This window comes from Aedes aegypti, chromosome 2, assembly GCF_002204515.2.
Source record: "Aedes aegypti strain LVP_AGWG chromosome 2, AaegL5.0 Primary Assembly, whole genome shotgun sequence".
NCBI lineage: Eukaryota > Metazoa > Arthropoda > Insecta > Diptera > Culicidae > Aedes > Aedes aegypti.
This window is the reverse complement of record NC_035108.1, coordinates 374,893,067-374,920,254: the sequence shown is the minus strand read 5'-3', so window position 1 is coordinate 374,920,254 and position 27,188 is coordinate 374,893,067. Positions and strand designations below refer to the sequence as shown.

Here is a 27,188-nt window from a genome sequence, read left to right as displayed (position 1 = left end):
TATGGATGGATGTATTAAATAAAAGGTTGCCTTGGTCAGTGACATCTTATTTGTATTCTTAGGAAAAGCGTTCCCCCCTCCCTTTTTCTTTCACCAAACTGCTGGCTGCTGCTTCATCGCATGCAAGATGAGTACAAATTGAAAAGATTTTACAAATATTTTGATAGAAATGGCATGATACATGATTTAAATTAATAAATTTGAAATTTATTCAAGACCACACACTTTGTGTGTTCTTTTTACTTTTCAAGATTTCTTGGCGTATTTTCGGTCCTCGGGTTTCTTAATAAAACAATTGTTTTGATTAAAGCCGACGTTTCTACTAAAAAAAAATCGATAGAGTGCAAATAGTGTATGTCCAAAATTCAAATAATATCTATCACAATTAGCTATAAAACAGACTACGTTGTAAAATTAACTTGCTGTAATGCCACTTCTAAACATTTGTTTTTCTTAGTGATGTGTCTTAGTCACTCAGTGTGAACTGAGTTATTTATTTCAATTTTAAGTAAGCTAGAAAAATTTTGGCTGATGAACATCCAGCATATAGATTATGCCAACAGTTGGTAAAAATAGTAAATTGAACTCAATTTAATCAAATGCACTTCCCGCCCGTAGGGAATCTTTGTTATTATGTATAGAAGACGATGGCAGTTTCTTCGCAATTACTATATTGTATATCTAAATCGCTCAACCTACTTTATAGGTCATCAACAGAAAATTCTGCTGGATGTTCTTCTTTAGAAGCAGTTCACTTGATGGGGTCAAGAAGGTTCAACTACTGGTGCATCGCGAAAATCTATATTTTCAACCATACTTGCACCACGCCCTTCGGTGCTTGGTGTCGCTTTTAAGAATAAGACCAAGGTAATTATTTTATGCTATGTTTTTTTTTACTTCAAATCCATGTTAAATCTTCTATCCTTTTTTAATGCAATTAGTGTACTTTACCCAGAGGGCCATCCAGTTATCACAATCAGTCAATTTAGTTCACATCGCGTTTCAAATATGTTAGAATAGCACATGAAACCACAGTGTTTTTCTTTTACATTCATATGAATGCTCTTCCTTATCAAAATCAAGTCACATGCAACGTGTTTGCTTTCGACGTTCGTCCGGAATAATTTTTGTAGGACGCACGTGAAATTTGGATCGGGGAATGAGCCCAACGTACTATTCACACACAGACTGTTAGTAAAAGATAATGTTAGCACTGAACAAACAACACCCAGCACGACCAAGTTGTGTCCTACTAACCTTCGGTGACACGACCGCTCTTCGGGAACGTATCCGTCACTTTCACGTCCGGCATTTCCGAGATGGAGAAGTGAGCCATTTTCTGTCACCCGAATTGAAAACCCGAATCCGGGACTCTGGGGGGAGTTGTTCTCGACTTCGATCTCGGCACACTCACGGCGCTGGAAAACCCAGTGCACGTCGTCTATTCACTTTCTCTCGCAGCTCGGGAGCAGATCGGAGGCCACGAAAATCGAACGCGGGTAGGCCAACCATTGGACTCTCTCTCTCTTTATCTGCGCGAAATTTCAATTTTCAATTCAATTTTTCACCGAATCTGTGTTGCCCATCGCGACACAGACAGACAGACGTAACAGCCAAAACAAATATCAATTTAAAATTTTGTCACGTGAACATTGAGGCCCAATGCTAAAAATATTGTGATTGATGAATCGATAAATAAATGGCGGCAGTGCACAAACGTCAAACTCAAACAATAGCGATGCGAGTGCCACGGGTGAATCGTTAGACAACTACCGAATCTAAGAATTGTACGATGTACTGTGCAATGAAAGGAATTCGAGGGTTACGTCTGTTCTTCTGTGATCGCGAGGCAAACCGATTTCAAACATTAACACACTGCCGCACAGACTGTATTTCTGCTGTCGTTGCTGTTTTCAACTTTTGTTTTTTTTTTCATTGAATTATGTTCTGCTTTACTGGAGCCACGGCGACAAACAATAACGAGAAAACGTGAACAAAAATGAATGCCTTTGTGTCCGCCCGGGGTGCGCTCATTTGCAACTCTGCACACCATTAACTCATGTATCAGCACATTTCAGGTCCGTACTCACTGACACCGTGCGATTGCGACCGAATCCATAGATATTTTCACATTTCGAAAGTTGTCCTGCCCGGAAGCTGGAGTTCTGCAATTTCTCCATACAAAACCTCGATTGGCGCTGTTCATGTATCTGATGTAGCACCTCACATACACCTTCGCACACTTAGAACACAATTTGGAACTAGAACACAGCCGACTTCGCAGCGGTTGCTGGTCGTTGTAATCTTGTCCTCGCTCTATCTATCTGCAGCGGTAACTGCCCCGTAGGCCTGTCGTCTATCTATCTATCTGTCCATGGCCGTGTCCATTCGACCAGAGCCAACAACGCGCGAAGCGATACGAATGGTACGACGTACCGAGAGCAACAAAAAAGCAAACATTGACTCTTTCAAGCAAACGAGCGAGCGTGTTTTCAGTCATCGAAGTCGTTTCGAATGGGGGAAACTGCTCTCCCAACCGATCTACTAGTCTGCTGCAATAGGTAGACTTGATACGAATACAACCAGATGGTTGTATAGTTGGGAGAGAGCACTTCACTGAAAACATAGATGATGCTACGAACTTGGTTTAGCCAGATGAAAGCATAAACATATGTTGAGCTGCGGAATGCTATACAGTGTACAACAGTGTCCGAGTTATGTTGAAAGGATGAAGTGTTACGTTTTTTATGGCTTGGTCTTGAGTCAAGATGTGTGCTGTTTCGTTCATGGAATGGAAGAGTGCGTTCAAAGCTGTACGACTTGGTGCTGATACAATCTACGCTACACTATGAAATTAAAATAGCAAGAAAATCAAGTTTGACTTTTACAGTTCACAGCGTTTTTTGACGAGATATTCAAGTATTTATGAATTGAAAATCAATGCAGAAATAAAGATCAAAAATGTATAAATGGTTTACAATATTTTGACAGAATTGCCATAAACTAATGTGACCAGATATGTCCCGCTTGTCAGATCTCATTCCCACTGAAGCGCTGCTTATATTTGATGTGCAATTTACGTTCATATTCAACCTAAGACATGTGCTATATACTAAGTTAACTGAAATAACAAGTATTGACACAATAATGTCAAGATGAAAATTGCTCTGTCCCGGATAATCCGAGACGTCTGGTCACTTTACTATAAACTCTCGTGGCGATTTTCTATTACGTGACGACTTTTTATATAATCTCCTAAATCGTTCATATAGATTTCTCAGGTGTGACTAACTTTCTTCTTCTTGGCAAGTACCCTCTGGGAAGAAGCCGAGTTAAGTTTAAAAGTTTAGTGCTTAAAGAGTATTCCGCAGATATCTGAGATTTGAGATTGTATCTTCAGCTTTGCAAATATCCCAGGATCCTGTCTACTTAGAGAGATAACGCCTTTGGAAAACTTGTTCAGTAAATCAAGGTAATTGCTTGAGCCATGCAACTCAAAATTCTGCTTGGCACTAGTGAGTATGAAACTTCTATTATAAGGATATCTCAGGATCCTAAGCATTTTAAAATATGGTGTATCTGACGAAGTTGTTCAGTAGCTGGTGGTCATTATTTTGGCCATGAAATTTGAAATTTAGTATATGGCGGCGAAATTTTTATTAAGACGATTTCTCTGCATCCTAATCCCTTAGAAAGATTGCGTCTTTGGCGATGTTGTTCAGAAGGTCAGAAGCAATCTCTTTTTGAGCCAAAAGTTTAGAGAACTAGCTAACATTCAGCGCCAGTATGCAAATAATTTTTGTTTCACAGATATATTTGGATCAAGACTTTGTGAAAAAGTGTCATCTATGGTAGAGTTGTTCAGTTGATTATAAACTAAATCATACGACTCGAAGAATGACAGTCTTTGACTCCTGAAATATCCGAAAAACAAAAGTATCATGCACATTAGCGCTGCCTGCTGGCAAAATTTTTTAAATCTACTAAATTGAACAATGATAGGCTTTGACCTACAGTATCGGACATATAAAATGCATCAAAGCTGTTTTCCCATACAAAATGGTCAACTTCAGAGAGCTTTATTTCAGCCGTTTCTCAACCGATTTTTCTAATTTTTTCTGTGACGAACTAAAAATTACCTCAATTTTCGATAACTATTGAAAAATTTGTGTGAAAACTATTGATTCAAAAGTTACATATAGGTTGAATTTTGACATAAAAAATGCACCAAGACATAAAGTGATGTAGCAGAAAAACTACGCGTCGTAGCATCTTGGTGTCTTCAGAGCATTTGTTCATTGCGTGATAAGGACCAAATGCGCTGAAGACACCGAAAGGATACATTACTTTTTGTCTTGGTGCATTTTTTATGTCAAAATTCAACCTATCTGTAACTTTTGAACCAATAGTTTTCATACAACTTATTCAATAGTTATCAAAAATTGAGGTAATTTGTACTTCGTCACAGAAAAACTAGAAAAATTGGTTGAGAAACGGCGGATAGCTCTCTGAAGTTGACTATTTTGTATGGAAAAACGGCTTTGGTGCGTTTTATATGTCCGATACTGTAGTTAACAAGTTTACCAAAGACGCCATCTTTTCAGGGTTCTGAAATATTAATAAATAAAAGTTTAATGTAAACAGGCGCCATCTTATGGAAAAATCTTGAATTTCATGGGTCGAATAATGATAGTCCTTGAGCTATAGAATATCTTTACCCAAGACACCATCTTTCTGAGTGATCAGACTCGCTCAAGAAATGATAGCCTATAAGTTACTGAACAAGTTTGCCGAAGATATAAACTTTCTAAGTTGGCAGGATCCTGAGATATCGGTTAATCAAAAATTCCATACTCATAAGTGTTGCCTGGTGGTAAAGTCTCAAGTCCCTGGCATAAATAATGAGATTTCTTGAGCTACTGAACAAAATTGCCAAAATCGCCATCTTTCTAAGTGGTAAGGATCCGCAAAACTAGGATTTCATGCACACTAGCACTACCTGATGACGGTGGTAGGTCATTTGGCATAAAGTCGTTTGGCATAAAGTCGTATGGTATAATGGTCAATTGGCATAAATTCGTTTGGCATAATGGTCGTTTGGCATAATATAAACCTACCAAACCAAACCAATAAATACTTAAAAAATATAGCTCCTAAAAACAGCCTATGCATAAAAGAAAGAGAAATTTATTGAGATTTTAAATCAATTATGGTTACATCATATTTATAAAAAATACGACAATTAAAAGAAGGGTAAATTTGTGCTAAATATATAAAAATCAGTTCAAAAATTTGTTCCAATAGCGAAACTCAAAAGAAGAATTCATATTAGATTGAAGGGTCAATTCTGGATAAATAATAAAATACTATTGGCACTAACTTTCTTAATATGCTTAAATTTATTCAAGAGCGAATGATTGTTGAATAAAGTGTCATTTTGTATCAATTGATTCCAAAACAAGCCTGATATCATCAGAAAGATTCAATAGAAACGTAAAAATGGAAAATTGAGAAATTCTTGGTTTTAGACTCATTAACGGCTTTATGCCAAACGACCTTATGCCAAACGACTTTAGGCCAAACGGGGTACAATCCCTGGTGACGGAGTTCCGCGTCTCAAAGCGGTGGCATGTTAGCCCTTGAGCTATTGAACAATTCATCCCGAGACTCCAAGCTTCCAAATCATCAGGATCTAGAGATGTCATATGTTCCAAAGGTTATGTACATTTTCATACAATGACTGGCGCAAAAAAGATCATTTTACCGTTTTTCATACAAAATAATAATGTTTGAAAATTTGGATCTTAACGTCTAGAGCTCCGATTGATATGAAATTTCTACAGCCACTAGGAAATAACTTGAAATATGTGCAGTACAAAACTCACACCATTTTAATAGCAAATTAAATTAAATTTTTAAATTAAATTTATTTATTTATTTCGTCAATCAATAGTAGACTACACGTTTGCTTAAATTCTATGTTGTATTATATCTTAAGGAATTAAAATATTGTCTTAGCTTTGTTCGCGACATGGTCAGATCAATTTCTGTGCAATGCTGATTATAAGGAGACATCATTCGATTCATTGGGCCAAATTTTGCATAGTTAGTTCGATGATTATTTGATGCAAACAAATTCCTATTTCTTAACTGTCTAGCGGGCGTGTAGAAATTCAAACATGATAAAAGATTGGTGGAATCAATACGCTGCGATACAATATCATTGACAAATTAAATCATGGCTATTTCGCGACGCTCATTTGAATATCGATAAGCATGCATCGAGCCTCGTATGATGGCAGTGGAAACATTGTCCAGCCTAATTTGCGTAAGGCATATAAAAGAAATTGCTTCTGTACTGAATCGATTCTATCACCATGTGTTTTTATATGCAGAGACCACACAATACTACAATATTCTAGAACTGATCTTACAAGCAATGTACAAGGTTTTAATCGTATATTGATCCCGAAACTTGTAGCTTAAACGCTTACTAAAACTCAACATATTGGTTGCCTTATGGATAATCGTATTGTAATGATCAGAAGAGGTAAGTTAAGAATCTAATATGACACCTAAATCTCTAATCTTATCGCACTTTTGAACAATTTGATTTGCTAAAGAGACAGTAATCTGTGGTGTATTCCGTTTTCTGCTATATGTGATTAAATTACATTTTTTGACGTTTAATTGAAGTAAGCTACACCATTTATCAAATATACTTATTTCATTCAGATAAATGTCGCTACCTTTGTTGCTATTGATTTCCATATAAAGTTTCATATCGTCGGCATAAATCAGAATTTTAAGATGTTTAAGCATATATGAAATCATATATGAAGTATCATTAACAAATAATATAAATAACAATGGACCTAAATGCGAACCTTGGGGAACTCCTGATGTAACGTGAACAGGTTTAGCCATTTTTCCCTCAAATCTAACTAGGGTAGAAGCACCGGTTTTGGCCATACGCCAGTTGTAGCCATAGTGGATTATACACCGTTTTACATAGCCAATCAGCATGAAACCTTTTGTGTTCAGTAGATCACATTCATATGATAGAGCTACATTCAGTTACTCGTCCAAATTGATTCAAAACATAAGAAAAACAATTCATTTTCCTTATAATTTTAACTCCCATACACCTAAATTGGCCAGGGCACTCCTAATTTGGCCACTCTCATGAGAAATCAATGCAATTGGCCAATTAAGGAACCGAATTTAAATCTCTGGCCAAAACTGGTTTCGTTGGCCTATATTGACCAATGGGATTTTCAAAGCAAAAAAATGGTTTTAGCTCAGTTTAGATATTTTACACACATAATATGGATTAAAAGCTTGCATTTGACATATTTGCAGTATAAATACGGCTTCCCATTTAATTGTTATTGACATTTTCTCTTAGGCTGGCCAAAACCGGTGCTTTTACCCTATTTGTTGGCGATCTGTTAAATAAGATTCAATCCAGTTGAGGAGTTTCATCGCAATTCCCATTTTATTGAGCTCGAAAATCAACATAGGAATGTCTAGTCTGTCAAATGCCTTACTAAAATCGGTGTAAAGTGCTTCGACGTGGTTACCTCTATCCATTGCATACAAAGTTTAATTTACAAATTCCAAAAGGTTTGTTGTTGTAGAACGACCTTTATAGAAACCATGTTGTGTATTCGTTATTCTATGTTTTATTTGGCTGAACACATTTTTATTTATAATTGATTCAAATAGTTTTGGAATGGATGAAATAATAGCAATTCCACGACAATTTCGAACATCAGATTTTCTACCAGACTTGTAAGTGGGTATGAGATACGATCTTTTCCATTCTTTTGGAAAATAGGTGGGATTCCATCTGGCCCTGATCCTTTGGTGGAATCTAAATTCTTCAGTCCTGTTAAAATATCCTGTACCAGTATTTGACTAACACCGATATCGCTTTTGAAGTTATCGCACTTTGAAGTTATCGCAAATGTCCCATATTAAAAGAAAAGTCAACATTTTGAAATTAATTTCAAATTTCAATATATTTCCACTTCTTTCTTCAATATATTTCTTTTCTTTGGAGCCACCTTTTTAGATATATTTTGTTTCCATCTGATATAGGGCAAATGTTCCAATAATGGAGGTACTAAGCACGATTCAACTTAATTTAAATTCAAAAAGTGCTATAAATGATCAAATAATTTTTGTAATATGAAGTAACGTCCATTTCCTTAATAAGAAAAATAATTTCATCACAGTAACCAAGGGCACGTCAGTGAAAAATAATACCTCCACTATTGGTACAGTGTTCCTTTAGTTGTGGTATATTTGTACTTTATGTTGCTATAGTTGCAGTATCCGTTGTTTTTATATGAGATCCTCCATTATAGGAACACTTTACCGCATTTATTGGTACAAGTGGGAAAAGTTTTAGCAGTTGTGTTGGTATTCCATCAATTTTGAAGCAATTTGAATGTTTTCAACTATTTCGTGTATCAACAAGTCAATACGTCGATTGGCAGTGTCGATTCTGTAGTTAATTCAATCAAATTAGTATAAACGGAACTACCGCAACTATAGGGAAACCCACAACTAATGGATGACTTATCCTAAGAGCGAAAAACGATAACATTTATCTTTTCAAGTTTTCAGCGAAAAGAGAAATTGATTGCTGCAATTACTGTGATGATTCTTCACGCATCAATTGTTTTATTATGCCACAATATTTTTTGGTGTCCAATCTTCTATTGTTTTAATCATCCAGATTATGAGGCAAAAGTGAGGAAACAGCCGGAATAAGAATCGTGAAAAGGCCACACATAAGAGGCGGATCCTATTCTTGGCACTTTTGATTCACTTCAGCAGAGTGTTTTTTTGAAAGCTACTGAACTTATATTTGGCCACAATATGCGTCGTATTGAAGTGCTTCTTATTGCAAAGTTTGAGACAATTCGGCCGAGAAAAATCCCCCATGCCAAAGTGAATCATGGGAGTGCCCAAGTAACTCTGTATTATGCTGCAATAATAGATCTTTGGATTAGAGCTTTTAATATTTTGCAAATAAAGTTTCCCTTCTTTTACCAAGTAATTTTCATTAAGTGGTACTCAAAGATACTCTATGTTCTGGGATGTAGAGAAAATTATCATTCCGAAAAGATCTTCCATCAGACCCATCACGAGTTTTATTTATTTATGTTCTCTAATGTCACAACAAGTTTTGACATTTATAGCTTGGTAAATCTCTGAACGAATAACACGCTTGTTGAGTACCTATCAAAAAAAATGCTTTGGGCTTAAAGAAATGCCGATATTCATTTCAAATTACTTATTATGCCAAACAGTCAATTTGCCCAACAGTCATTATGCAAAACGACCATTATTCCAAATGACTTTATGCCTAATGGCTTTATGCCAAACGGCCTTATGCCAAACGGCCTTATGCCAAACGACTTTATGCCAAACGGGTTACAATCGACCATAATACCAATCAACCGTTATACCAAATGACTTCATGCAAAATGACCATTATGCCAATCGACTGTATGCCAAACGACTTTATGCCAAACAACTTAATGCGACATTTTTCTTATTTTGCGATGTGTAAAATAACCTAGATGCAATATCTTCTGACTACATTAGTTATATTCGGAAATACTGATCACGTTTAGCGGCACCCTTTGCTTCCTCGCTGGAATGAATGAAAAAAGCACGCACACCGAAGAAAAACTCCGTTTTTCACAATGTTCGTCATGATTGGTGACAGTTTAAAGCCCCACTTTTGTAGGTTGAAGTTGTAAATTTAGACAAGAGTGGATGCTTTGTTCGTTATGGCAATCATATTCAGTGAATATTTAGTAAATCTGAAATTATCTTGGTATTTGTTTTTCAAAGACGGTGTCCGAGAAGGATTATCTTTACTAATGGAATTTAACTATTGTCACACTTTCAAAAGAAATAATATCGAAGGTACGGCTCCTGGCAGAGATCGAAGTTGGATCAATAAGTATTAAGCAACACTGCAAAAACTACTTTTTGTTGCTTTTTTATTTATTTATCAATTTTCAAGGAGTAGGAAAACCCCTGATAGGTAAACTGTTATCAAGTTTATCCCTCCAAAAGGCACATTTTTCCATTCAATACATATTCAACAATTTCTCTCATTTAGTTCAAGAATGTATAAGAGTTGGTGGATAACTGCTTCAGGTTACATTAATACTTCCATCAGTAAAAAAAATGTGTTCACACAGCACGAGAATTCGGTGCGAACTGCATGCCAAATGTCGTCAAAATGAACACATTTACTTACTTTTGGAGTACCGTAAAACGGGGTATCTTTGAAATAATTCAGGTAACTTTGATAGTGCAGGACCCACCACATCTATATAAATAAAAATGGAGTGGTGTTTGTATGTCATGAAATGACTCGAGAACGGGTCAACAGATTGACGCAAGTTTTTCACTGTTATCCTCCACAAGGGATGCGACGTGTTCGTGCGAGGAAAAAGTTCAGGAAAGTCTCCGGAATAATGGGGAAAACGGGAGAAGACTAAGGTGTCATTTTGTATGGGAGATTTCTTGACGTTTTCCAACAGCCTACTTGATGGCAAGACGAAGTTTGCCGGGACCACTAGTACTAAATGAAATAAAATAATATCTGTTAATCAGTTTAGTGAAACGAATGCAAAGTAAAGAATATTAGTATGAAACTTCATGTCAGTGCTATTTTCATTTGAATATTAAAAAATATTATTTATTTATTACAAATTACGAATTATTACGATTATTAAAAATTGATGCATTTTTAGCCATTTCGAAACGTTTACGAACAATCTGTTCTACAATCACTTGAATATGGTCTCAAATTACTTAGCGAAACCCATTTTTACAAACTGGGTTAAGTAATGTTAAGTAATTCATTCAATTTTGTTCGATTTATACTTCATTATCGAAGTAACCCCATAACAGAAAACCGACTTTCGATTATATGAAAAAAAATATATCCATTGAAAATTAATCTTTTGGCTATCTATCAACTGCAATAGATAGCTAGGATGCCAGTACTTGTTCAAAAAATATAAATTGTAATTCATTAAAACAGCATGCATGAATATTTAAGTTTTCTTCGAAAAAAAAAAAACAAAAACTATCAAAAATACCCCGTTTTACGGTACCTAATAATGAAAGCTGATGACGACAGATTTTTTTAAGCTAAATCTAAAGAAATTGTCAAAAAGTTTCTGACGAAACCTACTGAAATGTGAAGGAATCCCTGTGATTCTATCAGAGTTTTTTCTTAAGTAGAAGACATTTATGTAATCTGGATGTTTCATCGGAATGTTGAAATTCGTTGTTTAATGTTGCAAAAGTGCAATAAATTAATGGTAAAGAATTAAAAACAGATGACTATTTGACTACTACAAACTACTTCTCAATAAACAAACTATTCGCAATGAATGTTATATATTCTATATTAACTTTATTAAGTTATTATTGAAAAATTGATTTGAAATGAAAATATCGAGGACGTCAAGTCAACAAAACAATAGTGGACCATCAAACCTCCAATCTAGTTTTTATACTAAAACATGATAGTATGAATGCTCTACACATATTATACATGCTAATTAAGCTCCATTGTTATATGGCTTTCCATCATGAAATACTACAGTAAGGATATAAAGTTAGATCAAATCTAATAATGAAATTTTGCGACTAGATAGAATTTTGGAAGAAATGAGAAGAAAGGTTGTGAAATAGGAGACCAGTACCATGCAATAAATAAGTGTGCATTACTTACGAGATTGTGGATAAAACATTGAAAATTCACTCACGGAGTGCGCTTGTAAGAAGCAAGTAGGAATTCCTTTTCATAAACTTTTCACTCGTCCCTCTGGCATGATAACCCAACTGAGATATGACAGCTTTGTTTCAAATGGGTACTTTCCAAAATTTTTCATATACTGTTGGCATCTTTTTTCCCGTTAATCATGGATCATGGAAAATTAAAATGAATTGTTTGGAACGTAAATTGTATTCAATGCAAGTCGAAAATATATATCACTTACACCAACTTCAGTGCGAGCCGAAAATATGTATAAGTTACTCTAAGTAGTGATATTTCGTGATATTTCTTGAATTTGGACAGAGTTCTATGTGTGATAAATGTGCTCTCATAGTCAGTAACTATCATCATAATAATTTCAATATTTCAAAACATTTGTTTCGTTTGATATTATTATTTATTTTATTTGTTTATTATTATATGTTCGAGATTTTTTTGTCAATTGACCTTTTTGCATTTGTATATCGTAGTAAAACTTGAAGATTAAACTTTTGCAAATTTAGAAATTTCGACTCCCCTATGTTTAAGCAATGCCATAAAAACATAATCGATTGGTCACTAGCTGGTGGTGATCAATCGAATATGTTTCCAGCTTAAACGGATGCTTGGTTCTCCAGATTTATGCTTTTGAAAATTTGAAGTTTGGCTTCGATTCATCTTCACCCTCAGCTTGGTATTGCCTGGCATCTACTGTTATTGCTTTCTGTGCCCAATTCATTATCGTTTTCAATTTAATTTAATTATCGAATTTAATATAAAAGGAGCATTATCTTCGAAAACATTTCGGTTTTATCACAATGCTCATTTTTAAGACAACTACCCAGAAAATGAAATTCATTCACCAGAATAGTGTTTCAATTTCTACACCGAAATTTAAATCATCGTCCAAGTCTACTGAAAGCCTCATTTGTATTCTCCATCTCATCATGGTTTGTTCACCATTAAAAAAAACAATCCATCGTAAGCGTTTCCTTCTGGAGCTTTCAACACAAACCTGACACAATCACCAACAAGGTTAGTTCAGCTCGTCGCCACTTATTGAAAGAAGTTACTTGCCCTACTACACATCCAATGCGTATGCCAACCTGCGCACCAGATAATCCACACAGGTTCTATCATCCATTCAACAGCGCTCCTCATTGCCGTAATACAAGGGTATAAACTGAAACTCTTCTTTTTTTATGCTCCCGTTCCAACTCCACTCCGTTAAGGTCAAATTCTTCGAGTACAGTCAAGCGCAAATATGCGCCGGAGAAAGAAGACCTCAACGTCACACGTATAGTACAACCTGCCCTGCCAAGAGACGACCATTGGCTGTGTTTTGACCAGTTGGTCGCTTGGAAGGTATCTGCTCTGCTCTGCGGTAGTACCTAATTACGGCAGCGGCAATGGCAGAATATCAACAACAGCCAAAGCAACAGATGAAACAAACAGACGCCCCAAAGCCGGTTTTGTGGGGGAATTAAATCGAAGGGATAAAGAAAACCACTGGCGGATTGAGGCAAGGGCGTACTTGTATGTATCGGATTTATGGCACAGCTATCTGATCTTCTCTTGCATTGCACAGGCTTCTGGGGTTACTCAATGAACGAAGTGGCAAATATTTAACTGTCAATTCAACAACAAATTTTCGTCAATTTGTCAATTTTAAATGTTTTAAAGCACAATTTAAAAAAAAACTATTACCTGTCATGTGTATTTAAAAAAAGCAAAATCTCAAAATAATGTGCAATAAATATTTCTATAAACTTTTATAATAATTTAATATTAATTTTATTAATTTATTAAAATATAATAATTTCAAATATATCATTTTCGGCGAAAAAATAGAGAGCAGTAATGAAATGAATGAGTACATTGCATCAAAGAAAGAATTATATATTCTTTTGAGCTTTGATATTCTTTAAAAATCATCAAATTCGACCATTAGGATAAGATGTTTGGATTTCAGGTAAAAGTGGAAAAATTTGACCAGCGGTTTTCCATTCCAAATACACGAATACTCGAAATTTTTCTTTTCCCAAATGAAAATCTTTGTCGCAATTTATGAACAGCTGTAATCGACACCCCAAGTGAATTCGCGAACAGATTGTGTCATGTCCCAATTAACATTTAGTGCAAATGTCAACACTTTATAAGCTCTCTTTATACGGCTTCAAGCTGAGTAAATGCGCTGTACATTCGAACAAAAGCTTCTATGTGATCCTTTTACCAACATATCTGGCGAATCTACTCAGCTATTTTTAAGCTGTGTTGGCAGCATGCATGAGTACCGGATCATTGCTTTGTCTCGACTCTTATAGGACAAGTAGCTGTATAACATCTCCGAAAGGCGCTTATTCGACCATTTTGCAGCCGTTGAATAATGTTTGTACAACTTCGCTGCTTTATCGATTAAATACTATTTTCAAGCTGTTTAAGGTGATTATAGAGCGGAGCCACACCTCAAATTTTTAAGAGCACAAGACTGGAGAACCAAACAGCGCTCCGCGTTGAAAATCTATCCCATTGGTCACCACCAGCAAGCAAGCAGTATGATTGGTTTTCAACGCGAACTGTTGTCAGATTCTCCAGTCTTGTGCAATTGAAAATTCGAGGTTTGGCTTGGTTTTATAATCACCTTAACTGCTTTCGGAATTCAGTTCATTAGTAGCAAAATGTTCCCAACGTTACACAATTAAAGTACCTGTCACCGCTTGCGATCGAACTGACGATCTCAATATCCAGAGGTCTCGACGCTGTCCTTTCTGCCACCACAGTATACATATATAAAAAGCAACGAAAACACACCGTTTTCTTCTACATTGGAAACGGTTCATATAATATTGTATAATGGGGTTATAAGATGTTATAGCCAAGCTTGCATCACTTCATCAAAGGGTGTGAGATGTCAAAAGCAATGTTTACACCCAACAAGCTGTGTAGATGCTCCACAAGTTGTTGTTTTACAGCTTACTGCTGTATGTTCGCTGTATAACAAACGACAAAGCGCTTCTAATTGTACATTGAGCAGCATAACAAATAATATTGTATAGAAGCAGCCAGATTAGTGATGATGACTTTTATTCCACGACATTAGGTTGCTACTTTTTACTGTGTTGAGTTAAAGTCTAGTGAAAGCAGCAAAAGCGATAAACTGCCGAAATTCATTCAGCTAAGATTTGTAGCTGTGAAACGTTTGCGTTACAGCTGTATTAACACTAATCGTTCTATTCCTGACAGCTTTCATTTCTTGCTGCGTTCGCTGATTCAATTTAACTGTTACACAGCAGAAAGCAAATAATCTTGGCTTATAGTGCTAAAATTGTTAGTTGGGGTGCGAGTAAATTCGCACCCGCCTGCTCGGGATAACACACCAAAAGAAATTGCAAACTCAATTGTATATCCATCAAATCGACAATAAATTACCAGATTTAAGTCAAAACTCATTGAAAACAAGACATTTCAGAGAGGAGATAGTATTTTTTCCCAAAAACGCAATTGACTCTGAACAGCTCAGAACGCGTTAACGAATCATTTTAGCTTCGTTTACTCGCGAGCACGACCAACGCTGTAAAAATTCGACACTTTGCGCCAGACATATCGGATCATTAATAATATGAATACTTTGATTTTGTGAGTTACAACGAATATAACACACATACAGTGAAAGCAGTACCTATTACAAAAAAATGACAGAAACGAACAAAACTGAAACGTTCCCTAGCGAAGCTATCGTGGCTAGTGGCTTTCAATTGACATTTTTCTTTCTGACATTCGTTTGATCGCTCGTGTTGTTAATGTTTAAAGAAGTCCTGCTAAATAACAGCGACAAAGGGACGACTACCATGATTTCGTACAACACTGAGCAAGACAGATGTGAGTAAATCAGCACACTGATGCTCGTGAACGTTTTGTTTTTGTCTCGTTCCATTGCTGCACATTTCGGACCCTTTTTTTATAAAATGTTGCAAGAGATATAACTATAAAGGACTGCCACACTTTATTTTCATTAACAGATAGTAAAGTGTGAATCAGTTCAATTTAACTATAAAGTAAAAATCCCTGTTAGTGGTTCGTACTCCCGATTGGAAAAGGTTTCTAAATTCTGTTGAATATAAATTTCCTGTCCCTGAAGGGTATTTTAAAAAATCTCCGGAATCGGATAACCTAGAATTATGCTTTTTAATCAACAAAACTATACTATAATCAATATTTGATAGTATAACTGGATAATTTCCATTTGATCTCTGAAACCAGCAATAAATATGGTGGTATAGAAATAGAACCGTTATTGAAACTTTTATAACAATTCTTAAAAAAACCAGGGAAGATTTTTGGGGTTTTTCAATATTTTTGAATAATTTCAGGATAAATCTCTTAAATGAATGGTGGAATTTATGGGAAAATAACTACAGTCAACTCTCCCTTACTCAATATTAGGTTAAAAACCATAGTAAAAGTTGGTTTTCACATTGATTTTGTACTCTATAACTCCATACCTGCATAACTCGATCATCCCTTACGGAGGGTATGTATGGAGGGATTTCCTGGCAAAACTTAGAAACCATTCTGGTAATACTCACAGGTGATTTTTTTCTGCTTGGTTGTAAAAACACGTTAAATAATATTTGTAGAAATTTCTTTCGATATTCCTGGTGTTATTCTTAGAATAATCACTAAGTACATTTCTTGAAGTAATGTCTGGAATAATTTATGAACGAAAACAGGAATACAATGTCTGGAAAATAAGGCTGCAGCTTTATTTTTTCTAATAACTGCTCCATGGAGCAATTATTAGAAATGTTCCTTAACAAACATGTTGAAAATACAAAGCAAATTACTGTGAGAATACTTTAAGGATTTAAATAAGGAATGGAAGGAATTATCAGTTATTTAATCAATCAACTTTCTGTAGAAGCTTCAGATCTTTGACAAATTCCAAGAATGACACCTATAAAGTTTTTGAAATTTGTAATGGAATTTAAAGGAGTTCCAGGAATTTCCAACTGGAATTCTGAATCATAAATTACTAGGAAAGATCTGTAAATTTAGATTTCTTGGACCTAACCTACGAACCTTTTCAAATACGTTAATTCCATGATGGGTCATACTTTTTCCTAAGCGGAGAAAACAACACATCCTAGAAGAATTATTAGGAGATTTTTTTTTAACCTTCTGCCTCTGTGAGAAAAAAGTTACGTTGTCTGTGTAATGGGTTTATATTGACCCCTCATTCAAATCGTGATAATTTTACCAAATTTGAACGGATTTTGATTTTTTTTGCAATTTAGTTGAGTTTCAATAAAAATATATAAGACAATTCAAAAATGGATGGTTCATCACGTTATTGGGTTATTGTAAAAAAAGGTTTAAAAACAGCGAGTTTTTAAAACTTTGAGCGCTTATATCGCAGAAGAAGTTCTATATGAAATAATCATCTCTTCTGTAAATATTTGAAACAGGGAAAAGGGTACTCTATTACGCATTAGTTAGGTGTGAATTTCACCGCATGATGGCGCTAACTAAAAAACATGGTTTATTGATTCCCCTAAGTGACAGTGACGTTATGTAACTAGATCTTACGATGGTTCTGAATTCTGATGATTTGAAATATTGATGTCTTCGGCAAAGTTGCTCATCAGTCTAATGGCTATTAACTACAAATTTCCTTAGTTCAACATTCTACAACTAAGAGGTGCTAATGAGCTACAAATATTTTAAACTCATATTTCTCACGATGTGGAACAGCTAGAAAATCGGCGATTCAGGCAAAGTTGTTCGGTAAATTTAGGTAAATTTTATAACTACACACTTAAATCAGAATGTCAGCTATGCAAATCTCAGCTAGAGTTCGTTTGCTTTCCAAAACTGCAGAAATATTGAAAATTCATTTGTATTTCGTGCAGTTACAATGATTTGAATTTGGGGTCAATATGACACTAAGGCACAGACAACGTACTGTTTTCATGAAAATTCCTCTAGAAAACTATTTTTCAACAAAACTGAAAAAAAAAAATTCGCAAATATAAAAAAAAATCGCGGAGAGTTACCAACATGTGAAAAAATGTTACAAATCGGTTCACTAACTTAAAAGTTACAAACCGTCAAAGTACTCTGGGGTCATATTGACCCCAAACACAGACAAAAGGTTAAAGCAGTATCATAAGGAATTACTAATAATATCTTCTGAGAACAAATTCTGAGAAGAATACTTGAAAGAGTTCTTGAAATATCGCTAGTTCCGTCGATGGGGGTGAAAATGTGATAGTGGGGTGGGCATGGGTCATAACATAATTTTAAATATCTCAGCAAACATTTGAAATACTGATGTACAATTTTTACGATGCATCTAGAAAGAAAGATACCATTTAAAAATTAGGCATCTAGGACATCATCTTAAAAACTTGTCAATAACGCCTTTCCTAATTATTCGTCTTAGAATGTCATAGCAAATGAAATTTTTAGAGAGTCTAACACTATTTTAATATTTCATATTATTGCACAGTGAGAAAATCGGGCTCCAAAACGCGACTAAATGCAATATCTCAGCTGGGTAATGGTTTCAGGAAATGATTTTGACCATTCTAGATCGCAAAAAGGCTGCTGAATCGATTGGTGGCGATCCCATTGACCGGAGACTTCGCCCTGGCCACATAGAGCCCTGGAACCAACCTGAGTTCCTTACGGCAAGTAGAATTATTGGAACTGATATAAACTGTCATGATTTCGTTTTGCTGTGGAACAGCACACGACAATATTCTTGCATGGCGGATTTAATGATATGAATTATTGACCATTATGGCCATTTCATGGTTCCAGAACTAACCCGGAACATCCGTAAAATTGGAAATATTGAAAAAAAAACATGTTTTATGGTTCCTTTGTCTCTTGTTGATAAGAAAGAAGTACTCTTACAATTCGTATTTAGTAATCTGAATGTTTGACCATTACGGCCATTTTATGGTTCCGGAACTAACCCGGAACATCCGTAAAATTGGAAATATTGAAGAGAAAACAAATGTTCTGATAGTTCCTTTATGTCTTGTTGATAAGAGAGAAGTATTCTTACATGGCGGATTTAGTAATCTGAATGTTTGACCATTATGGCCATTTTACGGTTCCGGAACAAACCCGGAACATCCGTAAAATTGTAAATAATAAAAAAATATGTTTCGACAGTTCCTTTATTTCTTGTTGGTTAGAAAGAAGTATTACATTTTGTATTTAGTAATATGTATGTTTGACCATTATGACCATTTTATGGTTCCGGAACAAACCCGGAACATCCGTAAAATTGTAAAAAATTTAAAAAAATATGTTCTGATAAGAAGTACTCTTACAATTCGTATTTAGTAATGAAATCGTAAAAGGTGTTCTGTACATCGTCCAACTAGTATTCGACGATGTTGTGGATAGTCGAGGACTTTGGTATAAGATCTAATTAGTTTTCTCTTAAACGTCAAAGTTAAACAAAGTTAAAGATTTTATTTCGCAAAACAAGCATCTTCAATTCTATAGTAAATCATATGTTGTTCTTCTTCCCCGTCCTGTAAAAGGTAGTTATTTAAAATTTTCAATGGTATTCCTTCAATCTCTTATATGATGCCCCTCTTGGGACATATTTATGATAAAAAAAATCTGATTTACCAATTCGTAAACTGGTTGTTCCAAAAATTCCGATTGGTACTCAAAGAATAACATATTATGTAAATGCTACATAGAAAAAAATATATGAAATGTGAGAATGGAAACAAAATATTTATCTTTTATCTCTTATTGTTATTTTTAAAAATTCTAGTCACATTTCTTATGCCTATAACATTAATCAAGTATGAACAATCAAACAATAAACGTTAATAAACAAAAGTACAAAAAAACTATAAAAATCAAATACTAACGAAGAAAAATCAACAATTTTTAACAAACATTGAAAAAAAAAAACAAAAATGACGCTCGTCATTCGTTATCAGACATTAAACTCTCTTCGCTAGACAATTCTTCAGAGCTTTCTATGTCAGAGCTTTCCTCATCCGTTTGTGCTGATTCCTTGTTTTCTATCTCCATTTGATGACCTTCATAATATTGCGCCAAATCAATATCATGGTCTTCATTAGCGTTGCAATTTCGTCGTTTTTCAAAACGTAGTATACGATATTTTGATGTCAGGCCACGCCATTATATCGTACATGTTATCTTCCGGAGTTGTTTTTCGGGCTAGGATAGGCCTCGAAAATTTATGCCGTTTGTGCATGCGTTCACCTGCCTGCTCATCAACAAAATTCATAGTGTAAGGCTAGAATAAAAAACCAGATAATATTTTATACACTTTAAGCTAACAGTACTATTACCAATTTGGTGATGTACTCCGATAAGTGTTTGTACTTATGCAAGCAAGGTGGCAACTTTTTTATAAAAGGGAATTCTGTCAGTATGTTTTTTTCTAACTCCTCGTATAAAATTTTAATTTTCTCGGGTTCGAACCTTTGCGATGAGAGTGCCAAATTGCTTATTATTCTTAAATTTTCCACCAATTTTCTATTTATTACCAAAATATCAGAAAACGCTGTAGGATCGGAGAGTAGAAGGTGAGCAAGATTTCCGTTATTCGACCTTCCACATCCACCTGGCTTTGGTCGGTTAACATGCGCTTTGAAACGATCTTCAAGTTTGTTTGAAATTCTTCTATGCTCTGACTGCATTTCCGGATGTTTCAATGCTGGATTATTGGGAATCCTCTTTTTGGCAGCGTTACGAATCAACCATTCCGTGGAGTTCAACCTGGAGTGAAAATATGATGGACCTATAACTACATCTGGTCCTGAAATACACACTGGGCAGGCGTGGGTATTTTTATTGCCGACGATAGCATTAGCAGCTTTAACAGCAGGTCTCAACAATTCGAGGGAGACATTTATTTTTTTGTGTATAAAATTTAGAACATCTTCTTGACATCGCCGACGAATATAAATTTTTGAAATATCACCGTTCTGGATCATGATGACATGCGGTCACTTCTTGAATATGCGAGAACTTCTGATTATCAGTCGAGTATTCACGCAAAGCTATGGAAATCGCTTGCTTATATCAAAACTATACCAGAAACTGGTAAAAGCACACCACAAATTTTTCACATGTTAAGCTAGGTATGCTGTTCCGCTCAAGAAAAGTAAAAATTTTTGCGGAAGAAATGGTCAATAATTTTTCTACAGTGAGCTCCACTTGAATGAACATTTTGACAAGATGGACAAGTTTGCTGTATGCAGTTATTGTGTAACAGTTTTGAATTTTCGTCTTTTGGAAAATGGCTATTACTTTTAAACTCGTGATTGTAAAACTTATTCAAAATTGCATGTTGGAATAACGATATGTTTGATGTTCTGTGAAAATTTTATTCAAACAGGTCCATAAATAACTGAGATCTAGCTTACCAAAGTTGATCATTTTTTTTCAATATTGCTAATTTTACGGATGTTCCGGGTTAATTACGGAATTATAAGATGATCAAAGTGATCAAACATTTAGGTTTTTTTTTTCAATATGGAAAATTTTACAGATGTTTCAGGTTCCAATATGTAACAATACTTAATTTCAAACAAAGAACATATGAACATAGAACATAGGTTTTTTTCAATATGGAAAATTTTACAGATGTTCCAGGTCAGTTCCGAAACCATAAAATGACCATAATGGTCAAACATTCAGATTACTAAATACGAAATGTAAGAATACTTCTTTCTAACAAACAAGAGACAAAGGAACTATCAGAACATTTTTTTTTCGATATTGTCAATTTTACTAATGTTCCGGGTTTGTTCCGGAACCATAAAATAACCGTAATGGTCAAACATTCAGATTACTAAATACGAAATGTAAGAATACTTCTTTCTAATCAACAAGAGACAAAAAAACTATCAAAACATATTTTTTTATTATTTACAATTTTACGGATGTTCCGGGTTTGTTCCGGAACCGTAAAATGGCCATAATGGTCAAACATTCAGATTACTAAATCCGCCATGTAAGAATACTTCTCTCTTATCAACAAGACATAAAGGAACTATCAGAACATTTGTTTTCTCTTCAATATTTCCAATTTTACGGATGTTCCGGGTTAGTTCCGGAACCATAAAATGGCCGTAATGGTCAAACATTCAGATTACTAAATACGAATTGTAAGAGTACTTCTTTCTTATCAACAAGAGACAAAGGAACCATAAAACATTTTTTTTTTTTTCAATATTTCCAATTTTACGGATGTTCCGGGTTAGTTCCGGAACCATGAAATGACCATAATGGTCAATAAATCATAGCATTAAATCCGCCATGCATGAATATTGTCGTATGCTGTTCCGCAGCAGAACGAAATCATGACAGTTTATATCAGTTCCAATAATTCTACTTGCCGTAAGGAACTCAGGTTGGTTCCAGGGCTCTAGGTGGCCAGGGCGAAGTCTCCGGTCAATGGGACCGCCACCAATCGATTCAGCAGCCTTTTTCCTATCTAGAATGGTCAAAATCATTTCCTGAAACCATTACCCAGCTGAGATATTGCATTTAGTCGCGTTTTGGAACCCGATTTTCTCGCTGTGTATTGTATCAAACATAAATATAGGAGGCTTCATCTTTCAACATTTGCAAATGTATTACCCATTAACATTTTCCCGTACTGGAAAGAATATTTCCAGTCAAATCACGAGACGAAAAATAATAGTGCAATTTTTTGAAGAATTGATTTCTCGAAAAGTAATGGAACATTTTCTTTGTGATTTGTTCTGCAGAAAATCTGTAAAAATAGTTGAGATGAAGGAACTGCGTGAAAATTCGGAGTACTTTCAGAAACTTTTTTGAATGAAATTTCTACAAAAATCCCTAAAGTACTTTTTAAGGAAAACTTGGAACAATCTAAATAAAAAAATGGAAGAATATCAAGAGAAATATTTGGTGGGATTCAATGAAAAATTTGTCAAAAAATGTAATGGCGACTTCTACCAAGAATGCTGAATCCTAAGTGATTATATAAGTTGAGTAAATGTTAGTTATGCTAGCAAGATTCTTGGTAGAGACTTGCATGGTTCCTTGTGGATTCCTAATGAAACCTTTGGGTAATGTCTGGTAAGATCTTTGGCAAATTCCTTGTTGGACGAATCCAAAATTTTTGAAGAATTCTCCACGTATTCTCTCATGACGCAATGTTTTATGATTATAAATGAGGAAAACAATCTTGAAAAAATCAAGCATAAGACTTTTTATCTTATCTCGGTAGCGGGTCTGAATGTGTTTTTCATCGACCAGGGAGGGAGAGGGCAACGGTCCTCTCTGCTCCTACATCCATGTTAAATTTAGCTTAAAATGAATGTACTCGATAAATGCTTTGCATCAGGCTCGAGTTTATATTTATTACAAAAACAACATGATTTAAAATAATGATTCAATGTCATAAAACAATACTCTATATTCTATGCAATCTCCAAATACGCCTATGGTTGCAGAATTCTTGCTCAAATGTACTGAAATAATGAATTGAAATTTTCATTATTGAAAGTAAAAAATAAAATGATAAGTAAAACATGAAATGTAGCCTATTCGTAAAAAAGCGAACTTCAAAAGAAAGCCCTTATTGGGCTTCGAGAGAAAATCTTTCACCTACAGAATTCCATTGAGCTCAAATCGTTCTAATGTTATTCAAATTCAACTTAATTAGGCATCCCTTTCTGTCGATTTGTTTATTGGTAGTGCCGTTATGGTTCATCGTGGTGACTCCAGTTTTGTTATTTCTAACCACTCTTGCTTGTCGTTCCAGTTACTTTTCTTTGTTACACAACATCGCCATCAACAAAATGTAACTAGCTTTTTCAATACGCGGAACACCCTACTTCACTCACATCTTCTAAAGCACCGTCATTCAACCGGGGTTCGTCACTTGCTGTTCACTGTGACAGGCGCATTCCTTTCACCAAACCGTAGAGGTCATTGAAATCGTTTGTTCACTAGACCAAAACACTCGGGATTGATCAATCCCAAACTATTGAAACAATATCACTCAAATCCGGGTGCACAATCCTTCTGCTGGCAGCTCACTTACGATAATGGCTATGGGATGGAACTTAGCGCTTAACGCGTTTCTACCAACACACAACCATCGGCAGCTTGCGGCCAGCCTCCGTTTCGCTTCTCTTGTTGCTTGCCCAAACTATCCGCACCACCCCAACAGAAAACAGGTAATTTCAAACCTGTAATAACAACTTCCTCTCGCACTGCTCGCGGAGATGTGAATGTGGAAACCCATACTTGTGCAACGGTGATCGTAGCCAGATACCTGACTCATCTACACTCAACATTGCGTTTTTATAGCAGATTTTCAAGATTATCCAAAATGTTCTGGAGTGCATGTGATATAGCCTACAGTTATAATTTATACTACACAACATTTTCTTCTTATGAAAATTTTGCGTAGGTTAATTTGACTTATTAGACATTACGCACCTTTTGGTGTTTTAGTATGATATGTACCAAATTTGTATTGGCATTTGGTAATTTGGTACTCTGGAACCTCAGGTTAATTATTTGAACACCAAATCTAAAAAACTTCCTGTCAGAGCTAGTATTCCTCAAGCCAGCATTTTGGAGCCAATATTATACAATATTTTTATATCTGACTTACCTTTGTTACCTCAAAGATGCCAAAAATCTTTGTTTGCGGATGTCATAGGCCTCTCCGTCACAGGACAAAACTTGCGTGTTAAAAAGCTTGGATATTTTTTTTCATACTTGCATAAATGGAAGTTTTCTCCTGATGCTTTCAAAACTCAAATTATAATATTCCCACATAAATCAAAAGCTCTTTATTTGAAACCTTCAAGTAGACATGTTGTCAAGATGAGAGGGGTTCCAATATATTGGTCAGATTTAGTTAAGTATATAGAGCTCACGCTAGATAAAAATTTAACTTACAAAAGCCACATGAGGGCTTTCACGTCAAATGTAAAAAATATATAAAATGTCTGTATCCACTTATCCACAGAAAATCGAAACTTTGTCCTAAGAACAAGTTTTTGATTTTCAAACAAATTTTCAGGCCAGCCATGTTGTATGCTGTACCAATATGGACTAGTTCTGCATAGAATTCAAAATAAAATTTTGAAGCTCTGGTAAGCATAGTACTAATGAGTTGCATAGAATATCCAATGCTGAAACATAGTAACGAATGTCGTATAAAATTATTATTATTTCTCGTTAAAACCCCTTGCAATCTTCTATTGCTACAATAAATGTGTTATATATTTAGTTTAAATTAGGTTAAGTAAATAGAAAGCGTTTTTTCTCTTAAAAGCACGTGAAATCAACACACCTGTAAATGTTCTGAAAATTTTATACATATTTTTTAATGTTGTTGCAACATCATGTGTGCACCAACTTTGTATAGACAACATTTGGATAATTGCTACCAGTGAGACATTATTGTGATTATGTCAAAAAATGTTGCATAAAAAGTCTGCAATCTCACAGTATGGGTGTTAAAACCATTCAGTGAAATGGAATGAAAAATCGAGAAAAAATAACCTCCGGCCACGATGAGAACCACCTCGAGAAAGCTGTCGAGGGTGATGGAGAAAGAAATGGTGTAATGGGCTTTAATTGCGGTTTGGTTGGAAACGATGCCAAAGAAGTGTAGAGCCAAGGAAAACGCTACCAATACACCTTTGAATGACAATCTTGAAGATCCATCATACGCAATGCTAGGATGGTTTGATGCGTACAATGACGATGTTGGTCAAAACAAGCAAATATTTTGAAGCGGACGATTCATGAATGGGATTCTTATAGGACTGTTAGTGGAATGATGCTAGCTCGACTTGAAACACAGTTGATCTGTACACGAAACGAATGAAGCCTGGCAAGTGTTGCTATGAGTTCATCGTGGATTGCTGGTATTAGATTGTGAAGATTGTTGAGCTGTATGTGATGAGTTGAAACGATATATACATATAATTGAATCCACAGGGTTGAATCCGATTCAGTACATACAGTAAAATTTCCATGCATGGAGTGTCAGCTCTATAAACTATGCAGTTCTGGAACTGAAATCTATTTGAAAGGACAATTTTTGTAAGGGGCCGTCGATTAACCACATGGTTATCGATGGGAAAGGATAGGGTTTGGCCATAGAACACAACATATTATTCGCAAAGTTTTGGACCTTACATACCCCATTATAAATGATGAGATGTACTGTTTTAGAGAGTGAATCGACTGATAGAATTCAGCAAGGGCTTTCTCAAGAATATGATTTAACTTGCTCTAGCAAAAGTGATCTAAATAATTTTGAAGCTTTAGAAAAAGTAACACTTCTGTTCGATGGCCATGTGACATGGGAACAATTCAAGAAACCTGGGAGACAGTGCTACTCAGTGCCGTCGGGGCCAAAAGTAGGGTCATGGTACCGAAAATGGCCGCTTGAATGCGGAGATTCTTATCACGAATCGTTGAGGCTCGTTTTAGGCAGATGAAAAACTACATTTTTCGTAGCTGTAATTCCCCACGCAGAATCTCCCACAATTCTCATTGTTCAGTTTTCGAATGCTTGATGCATAATCATACCAATAAGGCAGGGGTTTTCAGCCTTTTCACCTCACGGAGCACTTTTTGAAATAAAATTGTTGTGCGGAGCATCTGTACCTCAATACTAGTCCTTTTGAAATTCGGATTTTTTACACGCTTAAATCAACCCTAAAACTCCCAATCAAATCGTAAGGTAAGATTTGTGTTGGTCAATGTTTCAATAATTTTGATTTTTTGCGAACTTTCAATTCTAATCTAAAAATAAACTTTTTATTTGTTTGAGCATGTATTTTTTTCTTCAGGTTTAATATGTGACAATTGGGCAACTAAATGGAATTATGTTTCGTTCTTGGTCAAATATTTGATTATTCGTGGTATGAAAACGACAGTATTGCTAGGTTTAGAAATTGTTTGACTCCTGATTTGATTTCAAACAACTGAGCGAAATATTTTTTTAGCTTTTATTAATGTGTTTGAATCAACACTAGCGGAAATATGCATTGTTTAGATAAAACTAGGGAAATATTTCTTATTCCAAAATGAGGCGTCAAATTTTTATTATTATTTAGGTTGCATGTATCTCAGATTTGTTTCTGACTAGGATAAGCATCCAGACAAAACTTTCATAATCTGAAAATTTCAAAACATTATTTCCTCCACTTTAAGGGTTGTTTTCCATACTTAGTTCTAGAAAACAAAATTTTGCAGCTAATATTTCTCGCCGACGGAATATTAAGGTTAAAATATTCGATTGAAAAATCATCGCCCAAAAGCTGAACGTTTTTGTAAAAATATCTGGGCTTACTGATTTTGACAAAATGAG

General features: G+C 35.2%; 1 protein-coding gene across 11 annotated transcripts in view; it reads right to left on the bottom strand.

The window, feature by feature from the left end:
• LOC5572440 (probable nuclear hormone receptor HR38) overlaps nt 1–23,894 on the bottom strand; it is a 62,678-nt gene extending 38,784 nt beyond the window's left edge. The window contains exons 1-2 of one of the 11 annotated variants that reach the window (XM_021846753.1): nt 23,689–23,894; nt 1,258–1,532 (exon numbers count right to left, since the gene is read on the bottom strand). In XM_021846753.1, the coding sequence (XP_021702445.1) occupies nt 1,258–1,336 (79 nt within the window). In that variant the 5' untranslated portion in view covers nt 1,337–1,532; nt 23,689–23,894. Of the gene's footprint in view, nt 1–1,257; nt 1,533–1,876; nt 2,431–23,585; nt 23,653–23,688 lie in introns of those variants that run through there. The other 10 variants (XM_021846754.1, XM_021846745.1, XM_021846747.1 and 7 more) reach the window with 10 other exon arrangements.
• Between the last annotated feature and the right edge of the window lie 3,294 nt (nt 23,895–27,188).